This window comes from Ananas comosus, linkage group 7, assembly GCF_001540865.1.
Source record: "Ananas comosus cultivar F153 linkage group 7, ASM154086v1, whole genome shotgun sequence".
Classification (NCBI taxonomy): domain Eukaryota; kingdom Viridiplantae; phylum Streptophyta; class Magnoliopsida; order Poales; family Bromeliaceae; genus Ananas; species Ananas comosus.
In genome coordinates, this window is record NC_033627.1 from 14,643,917 (window position 1) to 14,668,939 (window position 25,023).

The window sequence follows — 25,023 nt, forward strand, 5'->3', positions numbered from 1 at the left end:
GTTAGCTTACTTTTTCATCAACAATGTCATGATAATGATGTTTTGAATTCGGAAAAAAAAAATTTAACAGAAAGCTGCAAATTTTATAATCAAATAAATATTTCCCAAGTCTCTCTTGCCTCCATTTTGATAATGAGCAAATGAGTGATGACAAGAAACTGATAGCCAAGTTTAAGTATGTATAAAAAAAACTAAACCAACAGGGAAATAAATGTTATCCAAGTACGAAATCCACTTCGAAAATTTTCAAATCTAGAGACATACAGGAATACATTAAGTCGCAGTACATATGGAGCTCATTACATGAAGCAATATACTAAGTTTGGATTCACTCATTCTTTTTCTCAAATTTCGCCCTGTCAGCTCCACTATATGGCGCAACATGATATGCATACTGTTGGATAACGGAGAAGACAACCATTTCAACTATCACCAACAAATTTTGAATCGCCTTTTGGATATGCACAACATCCAACCAGAAATGATGGGATTGGATTACTCCTACAGCAGCCAACACATCAAGAGCAACTCCCTGCAAAATAAAAAAGAAATTCAACCTTCAATTTGTTCCCTTTCAAAAGAATGATAAGTAAGACAATCGAAGATCCCATTTAATGTTATAATTAAAAACCACAGAGATATGACAGAACATTCCAAAATTTCCAAATTTCTTCTTCCCTTTGTCCCATAAAATTTTTCTTTTCCTACCTAAAGGGTTAGTCTTATTGAGATAATACAAATACCTGGAGTTCTTTTGAGTATGACAACCACTCTTACAAGGATTAACTACTTGCCTATCCGCCCAGCTCAGCTAAATGGGCGTTTGGATATATGCAGTTACAATTCAGCCCAAATTTAAGTTCGGTGAGATTATAAACATCATTCTCACCATCAGCCATGATAACATCGAAGACATCTGCTGCTTAGCTGTGGGCTACTTTTTGGATTTCCACAAAAGAAGACTTCGAACTACTACAAGCAGAAATTGCCTAAAAATAGAACTCAAAGAGCTCATGGTTAGGCGGCAAATCTCCTTGGCTTTATCGTGATCGATGGCGGACAAATATTTCTACTCCTAGTATACTTGATTGAAGAACGAATTGCAATTAAGTCAATCTAAACAACCCATAAAAGTAGATGTCTGATCTGCAGTTATTCATATGCTTGTACACAGCTTAGATTTCTCTTTCCATTAGTCGTATAGTATTGTTTCTGACTAAATCTGTGTGTGACAGCCACTGGAACTCAAAACTCGGTCTTCATGGCAAAATCTGTAGCTACGGTTAGCTTTAGATAGTGTTGCACAACTTTTGAAATTTGTATTCCATTTCCATCAAGCTAATATAAGATAAACTTGCATCATAGATTATAACTGATTTTTGCCCTCATGGTCAACATAGCTGATTAGGATTGGTTGAATCTTAGCATAATTTCAGAACATGGTAGACCCATTTGATGTAAACAATAGTTGACCAAAGCCAAGAAAAGAAAACTACCTGCCAAAAGCAAAAGAAGACAATCCCTTTGATGCACAAGAACTTTGCCAGAGGCTTGTGGGGCGCCAGCTCCTTCGCAAAGACATGGTAGAAGATAACCAGAGCATACAACGCCATGGAAACTGAGATGTTCAATATGATCGTGAAAAGCCAGCTAAGCCAAGTTGGATAGAGTCCTAGAAGTTGCAGTATTATCATAGAAACAGAGCAGACAGGGCGAATCACAACAAATTGCCATGTCCAGTACTTGAGAAGCTTCAATGTGTGGTGCTCCAAACGGACAGTGCGAGGCTGTTTTTCATATAACAAATCATTATGAAATAGCATACATGTCTGCACTGATTTAAGATAATGTGTGCTTGGAACATAGAGAAATATGCAATGTGCAGGATATTAATATCAACATCAACACACAACAGCTACAGTTATTAAAAACTCGGAAACCCAGGAATTGTGTACTAATAAACCATCCACGACATGTGGATAGATGTGATTTGTTACTGTGCATAAGCGTGCAGTCTGCCTAGTTGCTAAAAATCTATAGTTAGAAGATAATTCAAGTAGCTGGCTAGGTACCTCTAGGAAGATAACCAAAATACTTATCTAACTTACACCGCTAGGCTGTCATATTAGTCACCTAAGGTATTGTCTGTTCGAATGCAAATCATTCTCCCTAGCCCGTGCATACATTACTAATTTTATATGTACCTCACACTTGCAAAATAGCATGTTCACAAGCTATCCACTTGCCACGTGAGCTCTTTCTTACACCATATTTGAATATTAGGCTATGCTTCCACATGGTTTTCTTTCTCCTCTTTAACCCTTATTTTCTTGTGGCAATATTTCATAAATAAAATGTAAAAACATATAGAACTTACCTGAACTATGGACTATTTTGAATCAGATATCCAGCCTTTCAAAATTTTGATTTTACTCCCCAACATTTCAATTTGTTTGATTTGAATTAGTTAACGATACTTTGACTTCAAAATCTTAGCTAATTGCTTACTTTAAAAAATTTATAGTAGCAAGAATTGTATGAAGTATGCTAACTAAATCAGTAAAGATAAACGATGCATTCAAAATATGAAGTCAAAATGCCATTAACTGACTCAAATCAAACAAATTGAAAGGTTGGGTAGTAGAATTAAAATTTTAAAATTTTGGGTAGCCAATTCAAAATAGTCCATAGTTTAGGTAAATTTGTACGTTTTTTTACCTAAATGAAACAGTCATTCGCCGAATTGCAAGATAAGCCACATGCAAAGAAAATACAGAAGCATGCATATAGAATAGCTAGTTTAATAAAACCAAGTTTTGACAGAAAGCGTACCAAGAAAACAGACACCGGGAAAGAGTGGTGAATCTCCCTTCCTTTTATTTCATCAGGAACTATGTTCTTGCTGATAGAGATATTCAAGTAGCTATACATCAATGCCATGAACTTAGCAATCACCTACACGCCACAACAGGAACACATAATGAAATTCTCCAGAAGCCTTTAGAAGGTATGCATGAGACAAACACTTCAATGTCAAGGTAAGGGCTCACCAATGCCTCGTAGCATTCTTTAACCGAGTCCAGGAACATGAAAAAAGCTTCGCTGCCTTGAATATCTAGCAAACCGACAAAGGAATCAATCGCATATAATGGAGCCATCAGTATGATTATTAGTATAGCCTTCTGCTCCTTGGGATTTTTCCAGTAGAAAAGATGCTGTGATAGCAACTGTAATGTAAAATGCATCGTCAGCATCACACAGCATGCTGCCCCCAATAGAGTGAGCGTCCCTCGGTCCATCGTTGTTAAATCCATCTGCGGGAACATGGAGGCAGGGCGGAATCTGAAAATACATGATTATTCATGTCAACAATAATCTATTCTATTAGCTATAATACTATTCTAGTAACAACCTACAAATGAATCACAATTTTGACTCTAGTGAAGGTAGTTAAAAGTAAAATATCATCTTAAAATCCATCAAAAATCAGTGATTAAAATGAAACTAATGAGTAGATAAAAATCCTTACAAACTGGTTGAGCACCAAAGGAAGCCACAAACCAACTAATAAACGACAAAACAATCAAAATTAAACCCAAAGTTCTTGAACGGAAGTAAAAAAAAAAAAACAATCTAAATTAAATAAGAGAGTACCCATCATCCTTGTACCACATCACATGATACAGGAAAAGGGGCAAAATACTACACAGGAGTATAGGAGAGTAGAGAGGATATAGGACTCACATTCATGGCATCGACAACTGGTGAGATTAATTCAAAAAAAATTTCAAATAGAACTCAGCAAGGATGCCATATATCATAACAAAGAACAGGGAGAAGCATGTGTTTTAAGAAGAATGGAGGATAAGCCTCACTCTTTGATGAGCTCATCAACCATCAAAGTATTCAGTGCTTTGACTTTTCAAGGAAACCCAGCTGCAGCAAAAAACTCCAAAAAGATCAATTTCAGCACCTCCTTCACTCGAATTCGTGTCGAATGATCTCTCATAGACCAAAGTAATCATGATAACTGAGAAATGCGAAGAGTCATCTACCAAATGCCTATGTATTCTATTTTCTACATCATACCATGCCCCTCTCATTTCACAACAAAATAGGCGAAAAACACAGAAGTATTGGTTAGCTTGGACAGGAAACAAGCCGTAAAATCGCAATCGATCAATCCACGATACGCTCCTGAAAATTAGGATCTCCGGGTCTTATGGGTTTCCTCCGGATTTCTTTTATTCTTCAAACTGTTTGTGGGGATGGTTTCCTTCCCAATATCAGCTTTAGGGTTGACATAATAAGTGCTGGCGAATCCAGTACAGTATCAGATCTATCAGCAATTTGCCAGATTATCTGCTAAAAGTAAAAGGAAACTGGGGGAAAACAAAAACTAGACTGAAACAGCTCAGAACAACTAAATCATCGAGCACCATCTGAAAACATCACCGCAAAACAAGCCGTGCGAATGATCCCTTAGTTGAAGAAGGGAACTAAACTACGTAGCACCAGATTGGAGAAATCAGGAGATGGATTTAACTTAAAACACTTACGAAAGAATCCGATCTCTTCCTCAGTGAAACCGATAATGGAGCTTGAGAGAACGAGTTTAGAAAGAGATGGGGACAAAGAATTGTACGCTTACTTAGGGCGGAGCAATTAATGGCGACGCATGAGTTGTCTCTCGGTCAGGTCGCTATGTTTGACTTCATGCGCACCGTCCTCGATCGCCCAAGGGGACGACGACGGAGATGGAAAAGGAGCCCATTATGAAGACGCACAAACCTCACAAATTCCTGCACAACGAGGCCTACTACTAAATGGGCTTTTCCTCAGAATTAGACCGGCCCAAAAATGTCCTGTCGAGAACGAGCCCAACAACCGAGCCCGAGACGGCGCAACGAATGTCCACGTATGTCCAAAATTCTTCGGGCTCGGCCCATCTACTTGTGAGGCACGAATAGCACTATTATTGTTTCGTACATATGGTCCCGACCGGCACTTTGTGTTAGCTTGTCATTTAGTGTCAGAATATATATTAGTTTGTCATTATCACTAATTAATCGTTACGTATCGGTAAGTTCAACTCAATCTTCGGCTGAAGCCACGCATGAGTGATGTTCAACATTGGCAGCCGTAGTTAGGTGTTGATGATAAGTTGAAGTCCTTCCTTCCCCATTGGTGTCACGTCTCTAGTTTGGAACTAGCCATCAATGAGTCAAAAATATCTGACGTAATGTAATCTTTTTGTCATCTCAAATAAAACATTAAGCCTGCATATATACAAAGAAAGAGTAAGGAAAACGTTTTGATGCATCATTAAATCAAAAGATCCCATCCAGGCCTTAATTAATTGATTCCGTATGATTTAAGGGCGCTTTGAATTTGTAGCCAAAAACACAACTTCAGAAAAAAAAAAATTGCAAAACAAAAAGTTAACTAGTAGCACCCTCCTTTTTACAGTGAGAAGGTGTATGATGCTTAATTTGTCTATTTCATTTTCATCTGTTAATTCTCCAGGCACTTTGCGGATAAGGCACAAGAAGTGATCAGAAGTGGTCGGCAAGGTTTGGAGTCACTCCACTTCTCACAGATATATTTATTTGCCAAAGTCTAATATGGTCGAGAGAAAATATAGATAGGATTTTTGGAGTTGAGCTATGATACTTTTACAAGTATCACCATCATGGTGCTATTAGGTTTTAAGCCATTGGATCTACTTTTTGATTATTAATAGTCCTTAGATTAAACATTATTCCACCTACTACCACCTACCACTATCATCTCAACCTCACATCTCTCCATCCAAGGACTAAAAACACACAAGTATCACCCCCATAATACTTTTACAAGTATTCTAGCCCTACTCGGATTTTTGTATACGACCTTCGTTTAGTTTGTGGTATTATTACTCCCTCTTGTTGGGCCTTCCAGACACTAGTGCGCCGCGCCCAGCTTTTAAACACAAATATAAAGGAACACACAAGTAGGTGGAAATAGTGGATGCGAGCTTTTTTTCGTAGCTAGCATCAAACTTTAGCTACAATTTGGTAGGAACTAAATATATGCTTAGAATGGTGCAAAGAATTATATATATACAAACTTACGTGCTTTTAAAAGTATAGAAGTTCACCGACCATTCCTAGAGCGAGCAACAAAGAGCTTGGTAGTTGATACCCGAGGTCCCAAATTCGAATATTTGTTGATTCACATTTTAAACTAAGTTTATTTATAAATGAAATAAACGAAGAGTATAACGTGCTACCTATCTCTTTTAAAAAAATAGTATAGGAGTTCAACTCTCTCTCTCTCTTTATGTATATAATTTAATAAGACTATGCTTTAAGAGATTTCAGCCATATCAAGAGAGAGAGAGAGAGAGAGAGAGAGAGAGAGATTTCAACCACAAGTACAAGCGAGCGAGTAGTATTTGTGCTCCAAATTCGAACCACTCTGCCTCATCAGTGGATTTTAAATTAAACAGTTTTCAAAATTCGAAGCATTTAAGATTAATATTCCGTAGTGGTGCTGAATGACATGGTCTCTAAATTCAAAGCACTAGGTAAAGTAGTTAGCCCATTAAGAATTTGGGCTGAAGATGTTCACCTAGAAAATGCTTGCATGTACCATTAATGGACAGGACAGATAGCAATTGAACATATAGAGGAGAACTTAACTATTGGTGTGTATGTGTTATTAATTTGCATTAATTATGTTGAAGAGTGGTCAGTCAAAGTAAGATATGTTTAAATAAAGGCTTTTCTATTTGTATAATGCTTATTAGTGGATCGGCTGCATACTTGTTGTACTATGATTGGCTGATTTTACCACGTTGGTTTTGAGACAATACCATCACCAATAAAAGGTATACTTTTGAAGTAGCAGAAGATATCAAGATAGTGAAGGAAAGGAAAAGATCAATAATCATAACAGAGAATCATAAAAAGGCACGTCAAGAGATACGATGGGGACATAAGATTGATAAGTGATTACCATGATTCGGGTAGCACCAAAGTAGCCACATAAAAGAGGATATGTTGATTCTTTTTACGCAGGCGAACGAGGGGTGTTCCGTAATCTCGAACTGGGGCTCTCTTAATTCACTTGTCGGCGAATGAGAGAACTCCACATCGTGCAGAGTGAGAGTAATATTGCAAGTTAATTGCGCCGTATTTGAGTTCGTAACAGCATGAAACAGGTCGTGCATGGAAGCCAACAAGAAACGTTGGTTATCCAGCAAGAACCAAACGCTTGCATTTCTCGCTTCTCTGTGCTCGGCTGTTACCTTTTCTTTTGTTTTGTCCTGGTAATTGAGGGATCTCTTTCTTCTAGCGGCTTTCTTATCGAGTTATATAAAATGAAAATTTGAAATTCAGCAGTGATATTTTCGTGGATTTATTATTATTAATTTTTGACTGTATAATAATATTGTGTGTTGCGACTGCCACGCATACTCTTAAACAGAAAAACTGTTCAATAAATCAAATCAACTAGTAATTGTTCGGCTTCCTTTTCTCTTTTTTTTCTTTTTTTTTTTTTTGTGGGTGTTACATACCTTAGCCTGTACAGCCACCTGCTGTTCATCCTTGATTGCGTACGCTTACCGTTCATCCCTTGATTTGCGTACGGTCACTGTATTTCGCAGCTTGTAATGCTAATGTGGAACGAAATGTATATTACATGTAACAGTAGCAGTGGGGCAATATAATAGGGGACGACTCCTTCAAAGGACGCACTTGAATAGAACGCAGAAGACGAGCATCAGAGGGGTAAGGGGCTGATGAACATTTATGAAAAGGAAGCAACCCCCTTTAGTGGCCCAAAATCCAATGGTGATATTTTTGGAGGAGAACATCAAAACCATTGGGGTCCATGTTCATCACAGGTTCTAAGGTAAAAAGAAAAGGTACAAAAGCTTCATTTCCCCGCACTCCCCTCCCCTCGTCTCCTCTTAGTCCTCTTCATTGGCGACACTGGTAATATGATATAGATAGATACAACCCCCTCCCTCTTTTGTAGGTTTTATTACCTCGGTTTATTTTCTCCCCAAAAATTATGGGTGGTGAAATGAAAACTATTTCCCGTGTCATGTCATGCACGAAGGTAGGCGCTTGTGTCTATAGCATCTCGAGGCCAGCTCACAGGTCCTTTTTGGGATTCCCCAAATAGCCCCATACTAGGCCCAATGCTCTCTCATCTCTCAATTTCTTCCTCTCTCGTCTCCGCGGCTCTCTCTCTTCTCTCTCTCTCTCTCTCTCTCTTCCAGTCTCTCCCCCGCCCCCCACCCAATATTCTCTCTCTCTAGATGCTCTCATCACCCTGTCCCTCTCCCCCCCCTCATATTCTCTCTCTCTCTCTCTCTCTCTCTCTATGTGTGTGTGTGTGTGTGTGTGGGTGTGGGTGTGTGTGTGCAGGTGTATGTAGCTCCGATTAAAACTTAGAACTTAATAAAAGAGCGTGGGGTGGGGGGATTGGGTTGGGATGGTGGGTTATATGAGACACCCACGACGGAGGAGGGGAGGAAGGAGAGCAGCGGCTTTAGCGCTTGTTGTTATACGAATGGGAATGGGGAGCGCCTCCACTCTTTGAAAAGATCAAGCCTATATCCTTTTCCCCGACGGTTTTATTAGGCGAGAGAGAGAGTTCGAGAGGCGTGTGCGCTAGGGATTCTCTTACGCTGGATCCTCTTATTTGTGGGCTCGCTCTCTCTCGCCGTGCCGCGTCCCGCTTCAGATCTCGCTCGCCCCCGGCCCAAAGGTGGCGCCTTTCGCGGGGCGTTGCCTTTTCTCCGCAGCACCCCCTCGATACCGCGTCTTTTCCTTGCCTTTTTTCTTTTTTTTTTCTTTTCATTCTACGTGGCCTGGGTTTCCCCACCACTGCAGATCGATCGATGCTCTTAATTAACTCTCTATATCCTTCTCTCTCTCTCTCTCTCTCTCTCTCTCGCGTGTAAGATCTTTAATTTATTACGAGGGTTTCGGGCGCTTTTGTCTCAGATCAATCTAGGTTCTGCTTGTTTCCGGATACTGGGTCTGAGCTTTTGAGGAGGCGGTTTCGTTGATTGCACGAGTTCTCATCCATGGCTAGCAAGGGTCCGGAAAAGGACGTGGAGTTTCTGTTCAGCGACGAGGAGCTGCGGGAGATGAGCGGGCTGAAGACAGGCTCGGACTTTGTGGAGGTCACGTGCGGGTGCACGAGCCACCGCTACGGCGACGCCGTTGGTAGGCTTAGGGTTTACGCCTCCGGCGATCTCGAGGTCCGCTGCGACTGCACGCCCGGCTGCCAGGAAGGTCTCTCCTTTTCACTCTTCCATATCTCTCTCTCTCTCTCTCTCTCTCTCTCTCTCTCTCTCTATATATATATATATATATATATATGCATCTTTATCCTTCCTTCATATGCCGGATTTGCACACATGATGTTTGATCTTTGGTCGTGCTTGCTATATATAAATATGTATATGTACCTGCCTCCTTTTTGTAATCTCATTGATTATATGCAGGAAGTTTTTTTTTTCTTTTTTTTTTTCGTTCATCCTAACTCACATGCAATGCTGATTCATCCACTTGAAACTTCATTCTCTTCATTTTTTTTTTTGAGTTTGTGCCTACTTTCCTTGTTCTTGCAGAATGTGGTGGTACTGTTAGGAACTTCCTGGTTCTTGTGTCCTGTACTTACCATGTTTCACAGTGTTTTGCTTCAAAAAATATTTGCTTTTGATCCTGGCCTTGTTAGCAGTTTTGTTCTGTACAAAAACTCGTCGTGTCGATCGCTGTCTATATTTTGGGATTATCTCCTAATGGAAATTGAGGATGCATTGGACTCTTCTATATTAACTTCTGTATATATTATACTGGTTGCTCAGCATGCATCTTCAACTTGGGTTCTTCTTGCAGCAGACCTCTGCATGTTACTTTTTGTGTCTTCATTTTGTTTCTTCTATTCAACCTGCAACTTTAGTCTTTTCGACCGGCATGTATTATTAGCTTGTTGGTGTAGGTTAAATATACTCTGGTGATAATAGATAAACACATTCTTTTATTCATGCTTACTGTTTTGCCTTTCCTTTTCAGCTCTTTACTGTAAGAAGGTTCGCTTCTCTCTGTTTTTAGTTCTTCTTGTAACTTGGGGCATAGAATACGTACTTGGAAATCATGATTCAACAGCATGTTCTTTGGATCTTTTGACAGAAGAATTCAACTATCACAAGTTGTCTTTTTTTTTTTTTTTGGTTTTTAGCTCTTCTTGTAACTTGGGGCATAGAATACGTACTTGGAAATCATGATTCAACAGCATGTTCTTTGGATCTTTTGACAGAAGAATTCAACTATCACAAGTTGTCTTTTTTTTTTTTTTTGGTTTTTAGCTCTTCTTGTAACTTGGGGCATAGAATACGTACTTGGAAATCATGATTCAACAGCATGGTCTTTGGATCTTTAGTGACAGAAGAATTCGACCATCACAAGTTTTTTTTTTCTTTTCATTTTAGCAAAGTGAGAAGAAATTTCATGGAAAATCCTAATGAAAAATTGCTGCTTTTCAATATTGCATAAGTTTAATTTTCAGAGGTTGGAAAAATCAGGAATTCAAAACAATCCTAGGAATTACAGGTAATTAAGCTTCTTTTTTTGTTTCTTTCTTTTTCTTTTTCTTTTTCTTTTTTTTTTTCGGGGCTACATGCGGTAATGACTCAATTGCTTCACATGCTTTTCAGAGTTTATTCTTGTTAAGTAATGTCCAAAATGGAATGAAGGACAAAACAGTAGTTTATTAGGCTGCTATACTCGCTATGTTGCACAACTGGCCATTACATAGATATAGCCAGTTAGCAACCCTCTTTCCTATGCTGACGTTTATCTTAGGAGTCACATCTACTCAGGTTTTATTCTGGAAGAGCTCAGTGGGTCAATTTTGCATTCTGATTGATATTTTTCCGTAATTTAAAGGCTTTGTGCCTTAAAGGCACTTCAAATTGGTTTATTACCCATATAATTCAGCTTTTGAACATGGTATTGAGACTTACAACTTAATTATCATCCAAAAGTTTGAGAAAATTACTCCGCAAGATGCTTTAATTTTATCTTTCCTTCTCTTAATTTGGGTTGAAGGCCAAATGTTGATGGGATGCCATGCTGGATTGAAGAGGTCTTTTGGACAAGTAAAACGATAGATGAAATTTCCGTTCCTGGAGAATCTCTGAAGAGCTATGCATTTATTCGTCGAGATTTATAATTATATACAAGAAAATTTCTGCTGAAGCATGCAAGTTTGTATCTTCCAATACAGCTTCTCCTTCCTCATCTCACACAAATGAATGTTGAATGACTCATCAAGATGGAAGGAAGGATTCATTTTGTGCGTGGAATGGTCCAATCATCTGACTAGATATTCTTTGTGCTTTGTTCTTTTTTTTTGATGCTTAGGACGATTAATTGACAGTCTTTGGCATTCTTCATGCTTAGTTCTTTATGTTTCATGCGTCAAATGTTCATTGACATAATTCAATCTACCTGTTTAACCTTTAGAAAATTGTAAAATATACTTTTGTATCTCCAGTTTAATACAAGCTTTTCTGTGATTCGTTATTGACTCATTATAGAAATAAGTAGTCAGATCATAGTTCCATCCTGCATCTATAACCACTGAGCATAATCTAATGGACATCTAATGCACATTGATAGCTCGGCTTCTCTTTTTGTGCAAACTGTGTCAATAGCCTGATGGTAATTTTTCGTTACTGTGATCTTCAGATAAGTTGACCCCAGCTGCTTTTGAGAAGCATTCTGGACGGGAAACTGCGAGGAAATGGAAGAACAATGTGTGGGTTATAGTTCAAGGAGAAAAAGTCCCACTGTCAAAGACGGTACTGCTTAGGTACTATAACCAATCACTGAAATCTGCAAATGGCTCTCACAAAGGTCCCAATGGCCGTCCATGTCATCGCGATGAGTTTGTACGTTGTTCAAGTTGTAACAAAGAACGTAGGTTTCGCCTCCGAACCAAAGAGGAGTGCCGTATATACCATGATGCTGTCCGGAATGCCAATTGGAAATGCTCAGATTTGACGTTTGATAGGTATTGTTCTTATCTTTGATTGCATGAATCTCTACTTGCTGCACTATTATTGCACACAATTCATTGGCTAGGTATTGCTAGAAATGTTGGTACATTTTTGTGGTATAAATATTGTGTGCCCCTATCTGATACATATGAATGCATTTTATGTACTAACATGTCATATTCTACCTAGTAAAATCTAATGATATTGATTGTTTTGTTAGTTAGAAAATTCTCTGCTTATGTGCTTGTATACTGTTTTGCCATTGATTAAAATATTGCATCCAAGTAATTGTACATCACTTAATATAACTCACACATCCCTATTGGTGAGAATCTCGTGCATCTTGTCTTGCATATATTTCTGATGCACAACTATTCTCGTCTTCTTCCTTTGCTTTTCGAAGCAAACTAAATGTTATATTGCTGCACTAATTCCAGTGTTACCTGCGATGATGAGGAAGAGCGTGCAAGTCGCAAGGTCTTAAGAGGATGCTTGCGCTCCCCATCCTGCAAAGGTTGTACCACATGTGTCTGCTTTGGATGTGATATTTGTCGCTTTTCAGATTGCAGTTGCCAGACATGCGTTGACTTCACCCAGAACTCGAAAAGTTAGGCTATTTAAACGCCATTCTTTTCTCCCCTTCACAGGCTTATGCTCGTTTTCAAGACGTTAGACATCGTCAACATTAAGTTCTTTGACTAGTTATTCTTGCTTGCTAGCGGAGGCTTCTTCAATCAATCTGGGTTCACATTTGTTGTCTCGATAACTATTCTTGCTTCCTCGAGAGGCAGCAGAATTTTGTTAAAGAAAAACTATTTATTATTTTTATTATTTGGACAAGATATGCCATATTGGAATGATTATTTCTTCCAAAAACCAGTGGATGTCAATCTCAGTGCATCGTTCCTCCTTGATTTCAAAACAATATTATTTCTGAAGGATATTAAAATAGATCTTCACTAGGTGGCAGGTTTTTCTGTTTTTTCCTGGCTCTAGTTGTTTTACTTTAGCTATCATGCTTTTAAGTGACATTGTTATAGTTAAGTTTCAAAAAAAAAAAAACAGAGAGTGCTATAGTTGTTTTGGCAATTGGCTATTCTGTCTATCATTTGACTGATGTCACTGTACTATGGCCATCTAAATGGTCATAGATCTATCACTAATCATTCATGGAATGTTGTCTACTGTAGAGATATTACCTAAAGCTTGCAGATCTTGTGCTAGTAATTGATTTTGGATGACATGATGGTACAAGTGGACTAGTTTCTGCATTTGAGTGGTCATCATAATGACTTTTGATCTATTAAATGTTAACCATGATAATATGTTTACTTGCATTGTTATAATTGGATTACTAATTACTGCATTATTTTTACTGATCATGGTTAGATCAAGTAACATTCTAATATCGCCTCAGAGATAAACTATTTTCTGAAGCTAGCTACAGCATATATCCAAGACCACCTGAGAGCTTAAAGATCAGTATGGACATCTTACGAACACCCGGTTAGCCCTCGCATGCCCGTTCTTTTCTTTCTTTTGCAGCTTTTCAAGCTGTAATAACTCAAAGACCTTCTTTATCCGACCAAGGCCCGGATTAGGAAAGAGGAGTCACATTTTTAACATATCGGGGTATACCAAACATACCTAACTATGAGCCGTTTGAATGCCGAGTTCATACTCAAAAAGGTCTCAAAGCTGGTATAATATAACAGTGTCCCTGATTTCAGTAAGGGCAATAGCAGTTGGCTTCAAACAAGTTGAACCCCTAGTTCTTTGCTTGCTGAATCTCCACATGCAATCAAGGTTGGCAAGCATTTGAAACTACGAAAAGAACTTGCTAGAAAACTTCCAATTATGTCAGACTGTTAGATCTCACACTACGCTTATGAAATACCGTTAAAGCTCCGCTGGTCCATTAACGCCTTTAGAGCCCATGTGCTACTTCGTGAATATGGCAGCAAAAACTGGCCAATTGCCTACAATTGGCAGGTGCTTACATTGTCGAACAAGCAACTCGGTCAAAGTTAGCACCAGAACCAAAATCCAGGTCATCATCATATATAAGAATGAAAGAGCAGAGACAAATATCCTCCAACTATACCTCTGGTGATCTATACAAGTTTTAACTACAGGGGTAGGGGCACTCCTTAAGGTTCAGGAGATGAAGTTTAGAAGCACTAAATGCGTGGTTATGCAGTTCGTTTTCCTTGCTGCTGCTGTGGAAATTAGAGTCTCAGCCCAGAACACAGTGACCTGCTTTACCCGTACGAGCAAGTGTTTTCTTAAGCGGCTTCACTGTCCAGCAGAGTGCCCGTTTATCAAGCCGCCAAAGCCCAAAAGCCAAAGCGTGCTACCTAGACTGCAGAAAGTGTGAGGTATCTTGCCGAGGTACGCTCACGCATCTAACACTTGCCTTCTTTTTTCTGTTTTCAGTGTGAATAGAATTATTCACATCGACGAAAGATAAACCAAACACTAAGGCCTTATTTGGTCGCACTTATGTTCTTTTGGCTTTTTTAAACTCAAATTCTATGCATTTGAGCGCAAACCTATACATCTATCACATTTTCTTTGTCAGCAAAAAGCAAAAAGTTGAGTGGGTAACTTTTTTGCTTCAGTGTTTTCTTAAAAAGGATGAGTTTGCAAGCTGGCCCAGGATAACTGAAGGGCAATGGAGAGAGTTGTCCCTCCGTGCCAGTGGCATGCAATCACATTGAACTTGGGCTTTAAAGAAGCAAAAGCGCAACCGAATGAGGCCCAAGGATAATACCTCCCATAACTTTGAGTCTTAATGATTTGCCTGTATTCTTTTAACACTGGAATGTTCGTTAGAGTATCATGCAAGTATTAGACTGCAGGGCGAAAACCAAGCTGCAACGGATTAGGATCGGATTGCTATGATCCATGGTTCATTGGTGGAGACGGCATTGTGTTCTACTTCCATGGGAAGAGAGATGAGCATTTCAGCCTCGCGTCAGATCCGAACATCCAGATCAATGCCCGCTTCATCGGCCTCCGCCCCGCAGGGAGAAAACATGACTTCACTTGGATCCAAGCACTTGGCATCATGTTCGCTTTTCACACCTTTACCATCGAGGCCACGAGAGCCGAATCATGGGACAAATCAATCGATCACCTTCAGTTCATTTTTGATGGCAAGAACATTCGAGTCCCAGAAGGCCATCTATCCAACTGGAATTCGTTTGACAACAGGCTGGTAATTGAGAGAACTGAAAGGAGAAACAGCGTAACAATCACAGTAGAGGGTATTGCGGAGGTTTCACTTAATGTGGTTCCTGTCTCTAAGGAAGATGATAGGATCCATAGCTACAACTTACCAGCCAATGATTGCTTTGCTCACCTGGAACTGCAGTTCAGATTCTTTGGGTTGTGGCAAGATGTTGAAGGAGTTCTAGGTCGGACATATCGTCCGGATTTTGAAAGTACGGCGAAGCTGGGAGTAGAAATACCTGTGGTTGGTGGGGAAGACAAGTATAGGACTACTGCTCTCCTTTCTACAGACTGCAAGCTGTGCATATTTTCTCCAAAAGCTGATATCTAGATGCTTGTAAGTGTTGTATGTTGCCGATTTCTTATGATGGTATAAACTGTTGTGAGAAAATTCAAGAAAGGAAATGGTGTGAATAGATTTGGATCTCTTGACGAAGTACAAGAAAAATTAGATTTATGCAGGCTTCTTAGATGGAAATGTTATCATAGAATTCTCTAATTCAATAATGATTAAATACTTGAAGTATATTCATGAATTCTAGCGGACAAAAGAAGAGAGATATGTGAAACGAGGATGGATTGCTCTGTTTCGCGACAAATGAGACACAAGATTAGTTATGCCAAAAAAAGTAAACGTGGTCTACTCTTATCTTCTCAGATACACAATTAAGTCCCCATTATTCTAGTCATGAAAAACCAAATCAGAACCAAGAATTGAACATGGGAATATAAGCAATACACCAGGGACCAATTCATTATTATAAAATCAACTGCCAGTTATATTTCAAACTGAAATTCGACCATGTCTTACTTTTCTTTAACCAAAGTGGTGTACCATAGAGCATTTCTATCATGAAATAAGCAATAAAGTAGAACAACAGGTATCACATATTTCAGTCCTCTGTGAATAGTTAATGCAACGACTAAATCCTTTTATTTTAAATCTCAGTGCTGCACGGCAAAAGAAAATTCATCATTCACAATCACAAGCAAGAGATGAACTTAATGCCTTGTGGCATAACTTCAACTTTGTGTATTACAATCAGACACAGAGATGCACAAAAGATTAGCATAAAAGAAACAGAAGATAAGACCTCAAATTTAACAAGAAGGCGACTTCAACTCAACATCCCGATAGAAATTATGAAAAAAAAAAAGGAAGAAAAATCTGAAATCCATTACAGATTTTTAAAACAAATCTCATCTGCCCCGAGGATTCACGAGCTGAGAGAACACGGCACTGGTGGCAGCATCTTCAACATCATCCTCAGCAGCCGAGTTTACACCCTCAACCATGCTCACACTGTTCTCAAAAGGCTCCATTCTTGGCAATAAAATACCTGGAATACTCTTTATGCTGTTTTCATCCGGGTCCGCAAGCGAAGTAGTTTCCTCGAGCTGAAGGGCATACTCGAGATTCCACAACACATCCCCCATCGTCGGCCTATCAACTCCCTGCTCAGCCAAACATTTCTCAGCTGTATCCCCGTACTTCTTAAGGGAAGCGGTGTTGATCTTCCCGGCCAACGTGGGGTCCACAATATGGTCCAGCATGCCCTTCTTCTGCCAGCTCATCGCCCACTCAGCAATGTTGACCTGCTCTCTTGGGAGCACAGGGTTAAGAGCTGGCCTTGCGCACAGGACCTCCATCAGCACAACGCCGAATGAATACACGTCCGACTTCTCTGTTAACTGCTGCCTCCGGAAGTACTCAGGATCGAGGTATCCGAAGCTGCCCTTCACTGCAGTGCTCACATGGGTCTGATCCAAACTGGGGCCCGTCTTTGAGAGACCAAAGTCTGCCACCTTCGCGACAAAGTTTTCATCCAAGAGAATGTTGGTGGTCTTTACGTCACGGTGGATTATGCTCTGAGCGGCTCCTGTGTGGAGATAATGCAAACCCCTCGCGGCCCCAATGCAAATCTCGAGGCGTTGCCTCCAAGAGAGCGGTGGAAGGTTGGAGCCGTAGAGATGGCTCCTCAGCGGACCATTTGCCATATATTCGTAGACGAGGATCATCTCAGACTGTTCATCACAGTAGCCGATGAGCGAAACCAGGTGTCGATGCCGGAGCTTGGATAGCATCTCAATCTCAGTATGGAACTCAGCTAGTCCCTGCTCAGACTTTGAATTTCCTCTCTTCACAGCAACCTTTGTACCATCATCTAAAGTTCCCTTATAAACCTTTCCAAAACCACCAACACCGAGAAGCAAACTCTCATCAAACTTGTTCGTGGCATCCATGATCTCCTGAAACATGAAGACTCTGCCAAGGTTTGTAGACGCCAAAGAGATGCAGCTTGCTGTTCCACTCTTATGAGAAGTTGTTGACACTTTGCTGATGGTATGCGAGTTTCCATAAAGGGGCAAAGGTAGCCATGGGTGGCCACTATGTGAGCTGGTTTTTGATCTGCGAACAACAAAACAGCAGCAACACAGAGCAACTAATGCCACAGCAGCTAATGATCCAACGACAACACCGATTATTATAGCCAACTTGCTTCTCTTAGATGATGAATCAGGCAGTAGATCTCCAACAGCATATAGCCCATCCAAGCTTTTCTTCCCATTACTAATCTTCATAATCTCCAAACCATTCAATATCGCATTGCTGAAGTCAGCCATCGCGTCCGGACCAATGCTAACCGTCAAGTTATTAGAACCACTCGAGGAATTCGCGACAAAGTCCTTATAGTATGGCACAGACAAATCGCCCTTTAGAGATGACAAGTCCAAACTTGCAATGGCGATGTCTGTATTCACATAGACATTGAAGACAAGAGTATTCAGGGCCTTACTCACAATATCGCAGAAGTGAAGGCGAATCAAGTAAGAGAAGCTCGGATCCACGGAGAAAACCCATGTGACATTAAAGTTTAAGTTTGTAACATTAGGATCGCCCATTGCTTCTGCAGTGGCATAAACCCATTTCGGTGCAATCTCTGCGGTGACTCCATCATGATACTTTATGGTAATAGGATCCACAGAAACCTTGACGGCAGAGCTATTAACATGAAGATACTTGCCATCAGCTTCCCAATTTCTCCCCAGTGAATCATTCTGGGGAGTCAGCAGAGGGCCTCCCATATTCAGGCGATACATGGTTTCAAGACCAAGCTCTGATAGACCACTGAAAGGACCATCTGGTATGGAAAGAGCTTGATCGTAGATCAATTCATCAGGCACCGAAACGACTTGGATGCCATTCACGAACGATACGGAGCCGTTTGACGGGATAAACGTGAGGGTCAATTCATCAGAGGTCACATTCACCAAGTACTCCTTGAAGAGATAAGGCTGCTTGGAGTTCTTAAAAGTGAAGTTACTCATCAGGACAAACTCATCGGTCACAACAGTTATGGGAGCAGAGAGAAGGTCATGACCTGAATTTGGAAGAGGGAAGTAATAGAGCCGGATCCAGTGGCGGCCGGGCTGCTGGATGTCAAACTCGTAATGCGCGGGTTGAGAAAAGATGCGAAGGGATTGGTATACAGGAGATGGAAGAGAAACTGAATTCGGCACGAAGAAGGTTCCATCTCCAGAAGTTCTAAGGACTAAGGAGGACTGTTGTGAATCAGGAACGAAGATTTGGCCTTGAAATGTGACATTTTGTGAAGACCCACAAGCGATAAGGTAGTTGTCAGCTGGGGTGAATGCAGCAGAAGAGACATCAGGAAAAACAGCAACGAGTGCAAGAGAGGAGACCAAGGAAGCCAAAGTCAACAGCCTCATACTTTCCATCACCAACAGTTAGTGAATTGAGTAACGAAAATGTAGCAATCTCAATTTCCCGAGCGCTCGTTAATTCGAAAGCCCGACATATATATATATATATATATCTCGCAATTCTCTAGCTGCAAGTCCCCGCGGGAAAAAAAAAGAATTCTAAAATCATACAAATGATATCAACAGGAAATGCAGAATTGGAAACTACCACCCAAATCTTCTTTCTGGGGTTGCAGAAGTCAATGCCCAAACAAACCAAAGAAGACTTCAAGGAGAGAAAATGTGAGACCCTTTCTTCAATACCAACTCCTGATACCTCCACAACCCTCGAGACCAAATTAAATTACAGTATTCTGAAAGTGTAGCTAAAGCAAGTAAACCTCAGGAGAAGCAAAACCCAGGTGCCAGTAAGAACGGACAACATGGAAAAAGAAAAAAGGAAATTAAAAAAAAAAAATAAAGGACAAAAAGAAAAACCCAAACAGCGGAAGAGGAAAAGGGCAGCACTGGAAAGCCCAAGATAGATAGATCCTAAAAGATGCTCAGATCTGCGAAGAAACAGCCTTCAAAGCCGAAATGTACTCGGGAGTAGAATAAGGATCTCAGAAGCAGAGAGACATGAAGAAGAGCAATCTATGAAGATGGGAACTTGGGCACCGTGCATGTCGTACCTCCCACAGGGAAAGAGGCCCAGCACCAGCACCAGCACCAGCACCAGCACCGGCACCAGTGATCCCCAGGGGAAAGTGGTAGAGAAATTGCCGCAAATCAAGAGACTATATCCTCTGAGGCCTTTTGTTCGAGAATCGAAAACCCCAGAGAAGAGCAACCTCTTTCCAGCCTGTGGTTTGCTTAGGCTGTCAATCTACTCTACAGAGATGCAAAGCAAAGCAAAGCAAAGCAAAGCAAATACGACAGGACCCACCTCATATTACCTCCTTTTTCACCCATCATTTAACTCAACTCGGCAGAAGAGATCGGAAAGTTACAAATAGATAAATAAATAGAGGAGTGAAGGAGATAATGACCAACTTTTGGTTGGATGCCCAGCCCATCCAGGAGCATTCAGAACCCTAGTGGGCTGCCCGGCTGGCTTTCTCTTGATTCCTGCAAATGCAGCCTTAAATGGGAGTAACCACCATGATGTGGATCTCTCTCTCTCTCTCTCTCTCTCTCTCTCTCTCTCTCTCTAGTCTCTACAAACTGAGAGCTTTTAGTATTTAGGAGATCGAGGAGAAAGGCATGGGGGTTATTTATGCTTATTTATTAGCTACCCTCCCTGTTCCTATTCCTACTTTTTTATGTTTATAGGTCTCCTTTCCTTCTAACTGAAATAATGACAACTAATTAATGAATATAATCTTCTGAGATTTTGTTTGTTTGTTTGTTTGTTTTTTTTTGGTTTTCTTTTCCTTCACCAGCTGATCATACTGATTACTTAAACTGCATGAAGGGAAGAGGAGTGAGGCAAGGGACAAAGGAGAGACCGGGGAGATGGATTGGAGATGGAGTGGGCCACGCGGATGGGGAGAGCGCATGTGCCCTCGCGCCGCTGCTGGGAGGCCATACTGTTTAACGGCGCTATCCCCTCACGTGAATATCCAGCTGTTCCCTTACGCGCCACCTAACGGCGTGTAACGGCTCCGCTAATCGCGGGAGCGTATTGTTTATCTGTTCTGTAACCGTTGGAAACACATTTATACTTGATTTTTAATATATTTGAAATCTCTCTCTCTCTCTCTCTCTCTCTCTCTCTCTCTCTCTCTTCACTTAAGAAGATTTAGAATCTCTCTCTCTCTCTCTCTCTCTCTCTCTCTCTTTTCACTTAAGAAGATTTAGAATCTGCAGGCGGGCCGCGTGAGGCGGGAGAGAAGCAGAGGGGGCCGGCCGGCCCGGGCAAAGAGAGCCGCGAAGGACTGCGCCAGCCCCACTGCAATTGCCAACTTCACCTGCCCGCGCCTCGGGATCGGACGGCTTGAAAGCCGCCTCCTTCTCATGACGCCGCTGCCGCTGCCGCCGCCGCGGTTGAATCTCCTCCTTCCGGCCATCTCTGCCGATCTTTATTAGATATCTTAAGTTCTCCCGCCCGGAGCTGTAAGTCTAACTAACAGTGAGCAGCCGAATGAAACTTAATAGAGATCGAGAGGAGAGGAAGGCAGAGGAGCTTATATAGCTTCCGAGCTTATCGACGTAGAATGCGTGAACGTGCCACTCGAGAAACATGGAGGCTGTATGCGATCTCATCATCCAACGTCGTTGGAGTTGGCCACGGTATCAACGGGATGATCCGACGGATGAGGCTTGCGTCCGACATCTTCATCTTCGGATACCGAGCCTGGCAGTTCGTAAGTAACGTCGCCACAGCCCCACGAACAAACAAACTGTCACCCTGTAAGGAAAATCACGGTATAAAACTAATAAATAAATAACCGATGGGTAAAAAACAAAGAAGAGAAATTTTTTTAAAAAAAAAAATGAAGGTCGGAAAGAGTTACCCTGCCCACTAATCGAAGCCTTGTTTAAGAGGAATCTCGAAGTAAAAAATGAGAAGAGTGGAATGGAACACGAGATGGGATTGGTTCCGTGGTCTAGGGTGTCGTAGATCAAGGGCCTCATCCTTAGTCCTTTTCTTCGGCTAACACTTAACACTTGTGCTAGGGCTAAAAAAATGTGTTGGATCTGATGGGCTCCGTAGTTTGCAGAGTGCCGGACATTGGTGAGAAGTGAAGAAGCCTATAAAAGGTGGTCTTTTTTTCTTTTTTTTCTTTTTTTTCTTTTTTTTTTTTCATTTAGCCTTCTCAATTTTTTGTTTTACAAATACCTAAACATATATATATATATATATATATAAAACCTTATTTTTACAACGCGAACATCACATTGATATTTTAAATTAAATACAGTGATTAAATATAATAATTCAATCACTGTTTAAATATGTGATTAAATCATGATGTTTAACTTAAAAATATCACTTAAACACTCAGCGTAGCAAAAAATTAAATATTTATACAAATATAAATTTATTAAGACCATTTATTTTTAAAAAAATTGAGATCGCTAAATGCAAAAAAAGCTCACTATAAAATTCAAAGGAAAGAGATATCAAAGAGCCAACCAGTGCTTTTCCAAACATTTTGCTGCAACTCACGAAAAGATAATCAGTTTCCGTTTGTGAAAGGGGTAAAAAAAAAAAAAGACAAGACGAAGAAAATAAGCAAACTGCTTGCACTATTAATTTGGAACAATATACAGCTTTTGGGAAGACCAATTTTCCATTAATACAAAGTCACCTATCAATAGGAAGGGGGTCCGGTCCCCCACACACCTCTCTTAATTAAAAAGAAGCAATTTAATCGGGCTTACAAACTTGTTAAAACAAAATAGAGACAGCAGAAGAGCAATATACATTTTAGTTCTCTTAAAATATACATAGATATTGAAAATGCTAGTTTGATTCTCATTACTCACAGAAAATCACAATAAGAATTTGAATGACACCCACGGAAGACTTGCAAGCCGATCATGAGCACCTCAACAATCGCTTTTGAAAATGAGGCAGGATCTCAGCTTGTTCACACGCGCGCACACACACACGCACAGACCACTTAGGCAGAGGGATCAATTTTAAGAACCACCTCCATTCCAATATCCCAATATAATAAGATTACGAAAGATAAAGGCATAAAAACATAACTCTACAGGTAAGCACAGAATCTGCACATCCAGATACATTCATAGCATCGTTTCCACAGAGCACTGATGACACTGAATATCCATCTGCAGAACAAACCATCTGTAGCTAATTACCATGGCTACAGAAATTTTTGTGCACAACGAATGACACTGACAGAGCAAACATTGCTTTGTAAAAGACCAATTATAACAAAATGTATAAAGCATTTAGTTTGTATATGGGGTTATAACTACTCTTTCAAGACCAAGTGTTTTCCTCTTAAGCACAACTGACAGAGGAATAGAGTTCAGGTAATAAAACACAAGCATGAAGTATACTTCACTGAATCTGTACAGCACTCTCCAGTAAATTACAGAAAGAAACCAAATATATTTCAACTCGAAAGTCTAAAAATTAGACTAGATAGCCGTAAAATTCTCGAACACATGAAATCAAGTGTGATAGTAGCTGACCATCAACCATGATCAATGAAATGGCACCGGTGCATGCAATCATTTCCTTCAACAAAGTAACCTGGAATCGTCTGATACATATATAAGCGTCAAAATGCTGCCCTCATAGCACCACGTGCTGCCTCACGCTTCATCTCTGCAGCTTTACCACTTCCTCGGAAGTACATATATACTTGCTGCATCAATAACGGTAAATGATAAAGCAAAAATTGATGGCAAAAAAAAAGTCCTCTTTTCCAACTAAACTTGGATTAAGCCTCAAGGAAAAAGCACCCTAAATATGCAAAGAAAGATAAGTTTATTGTCTTTATTAAATTATATGGAAACCAGAAAAAATTTTTCTATACTATTTACTGCAAGATCAATATCTCTGATCCGAAAATATTTTAGTGTTATATCACCATTTTTTGTGAGATTTTTATTTCCAGCAATTAATTTTGAAACCCTTTCAATATAGTAAAATGATATCAAAAAATTGCAAAATTTTATTTCTAGATACTTCAAATACGCGTAATCAAATTGAACAAGATCCGATCGTCGATTCGGAAGCTCCATCATCGAAAACGGCTTAGAGCGACAGAGGCCTCCGTGCTCCTAATAACACACAAAACCTACTCCTAGCCTGGTATACTACCGATAGCACGAAGCCTCCTGTGCTACAAGTTGTTTTCAAATATGCGGCTTCCAAATCGACGATCGACTTCGTTAGACTTGATCTACACTATTAAAAATATTTGAAAACTAAATTTCATGATTTTTCGACATCATTTGCTAGTGATCAAAAAGGTCTCAAAATTGACAATTTTAATGGCAGATTGAATGCGTTTGAGTTTAATACACGGTGTAAAACAATCCAAATCTATGAAATTTTATAGAAAATCTTTTTTACTATTTAGAGTAAGATCAGTATATCTGATCTTAAATTCAAGTCTTCTATCATCATTTTTTATGAGATTTTTTATTTTCAGCTGTTTATTTTTTAGACTACTTGTGATAGGTAAATGATGATTCGAAAAATTATGAATATAGTTCCAAATACTTTCAATAGTGTAGATTAAGATTAACAGAGCCGATCGCGATTTGGAAGCGGCATCATTGAAAAACAACTTGTAGCACGGAGGCTCCGTGCTACCGATAGTATACCAACCTAGCTCTATATATATTATTACACACATATAATAGACATATATATATATAATATATATATATATATATATATATAAAGTGGGCTTACTATACTCTTATGTGTACGATCTGCCCTCCGTACTCATAATGTGTGTTTTCGATATAGAGCTTCCGAATCGATGATCCCACACTGTCAAGCGGTAATAAAATGAACGTCAAAAATCAAAACGGTGTCCTCAAATGGATGATCGATCCTTCAATTTAAGATCGGACTTATTGACTTTATTTAGGTAGTGAATAAATTTTCTATTCAAAATTCAACTGATTCCGATTCTTTTACACCGTAAACTAGCGGTAACCCATACCGACCGTTAAAAGTTGCAATTTTGTAACATTTTTGATCGTAGGTAAATGATTCGACAAAATTATAAAATTTGATTTCTACCAATTTTTAAATGCTCGAGGTAATGTTTAACGGTATGGATCGTCGACTTCAGAGTTCTATCATCGAAACAAACTTATTGATATGAGGGCAATCATACTCATAAGAGTATAAGTAGTCGACCTCATATATATATATATTATATATATATATATATATATATATATATATATATATATTATATAATATAATATATATATATTATACGAGGGCAATCATACTCATAAGAGTATAGTAGTCGGACATCATAATATATATATATATAATATATATAACGTAG

At 39.7% G+C, this 25,023-nt stretch overlaps 4 protein-coding genes, 1 long non-coding RNA gene and 1 pseudogene across 8 annotated transcripts in view; 3 read left to right on the top strand and 3 right to left on the bottom strand.

The window, feature by feature from the left end:
- Window positions 160–4,792, bottom strand: LOC109712620 (transmembrane protein 184 homolog DDB_G0279555-like). Of its 3 annotated transcripts, none has more exons than XM_020236284.1 (5): window positions 3,876–4,018; window positions 3,051–3,342; window positions 2,833–2,955; window positions 1,497–1,787; window positions 160–532 (listed from the first exon to the last, which is right to left on the bottom strand). In XM_020236284.1, the coding sequence occupies exons 1-5, from the start codon at window positions 3,896–3,898 to the stop codon at window positions 329–331; spliced, it is 933 nt and encodes a 310-aa protein (XP_020091873.1). In that variant the 5' UTR covers window positions 3,899–4,018; the 3' UTR covers window positions 160–328. The 3 variants fall into 3 exon arrangements, with proteins under 3 accessions (XP_020091873.1, XP_020091874.1, XP_020091875.1); XM_020236285.1 differs by lacking the exon at window positions 3,876–4,018 and adding an exon at window positions 4,652–4,792 and having other exon boundaries at window positions 249–532; XM_020236286.1 differs by lacking the exon at window positions 3,876–4,018 and adding an exon at window positions 4,560–4,768 and having other exon boundaries at window positions 249–532.
- On the top strand, window positions 8,327–12,928 carry LOC109713111 (protein ULTRAPETALA 1). The gene is made up of 4 exons (XM_020237076.1): window positions 8,327–8,763; window positions 9,003–9,296; window positions 11,757–12,081; window positions 12,505–12,928. The coding sequence occupies exons 2-4, from the start codon at window positions 9,086–9,088 to the stop codon at window positions 12,677–12,679; spliced, it is 711 nt and encodes a 236-aa protein (XP_020092665.1). The 5' UTR covers window positions 8,327–8,763; window positions 9,003–9,085; the 3' UTR covers window positions 12,680–12,928.
- Window positions 13,148–15,788, top strand: LOC109713110 (annotated as a pseudogene).
- Window positions 16,254–20,011, bottom strand: LOC109713194 (receptor-like protein kinase THESEUS 1). Its single transcript, XM_020237189.1, has 2 exons — window positions 19,953–20,011; window positions 16,254–19,868 (listed from the first exon to the last, which is right to left on the bottom strand). The coding sequence occupies exon 2, from the start codon at window positions 19,040–19,042 to the stop codon at window positions 16,502–16,504; it is 2,541 nt and encodes an 846-aa protein (XP_020092778.1). The 5' UTR covers window positions 19,043–19,868; window positions 19,953–20,011; the 3' UTR covers window positions 16,254–16,501.
- LOC109713195 lies at window positions 20,020–20,752 on the top strand. Its single transcript, XR_002217061.1, has 2 exons — window positions 20,020–20,338; window positions 20,449–20,752. It is a non-coding gene; the product is annotated as an uncharacterized LOC109713195 (long non-coding RNA).
- LOC109712660 (secretory carrier-associated membrane protein 2-like) overlaps window positions 22,875–25,023 on the bottom strand; it is a 23,230-nt gene continuing 21,081 nt past the window's right edge. For both annotated transcript variants that reach the window (XM_020236368.1, XM_020236367.1), the window contains one exon: window positions 22,875–23,352. In XM_020236368.1, coding sequence (XP_020091957.1) covers window positions 23,266–23,352 — 87 coding nt within the window. In that variant the 3' untranslated portion in view covers window positions 22,875–23,265. The remainder of the gene's footprint in view (window positions 23,353–25,023) is intronic.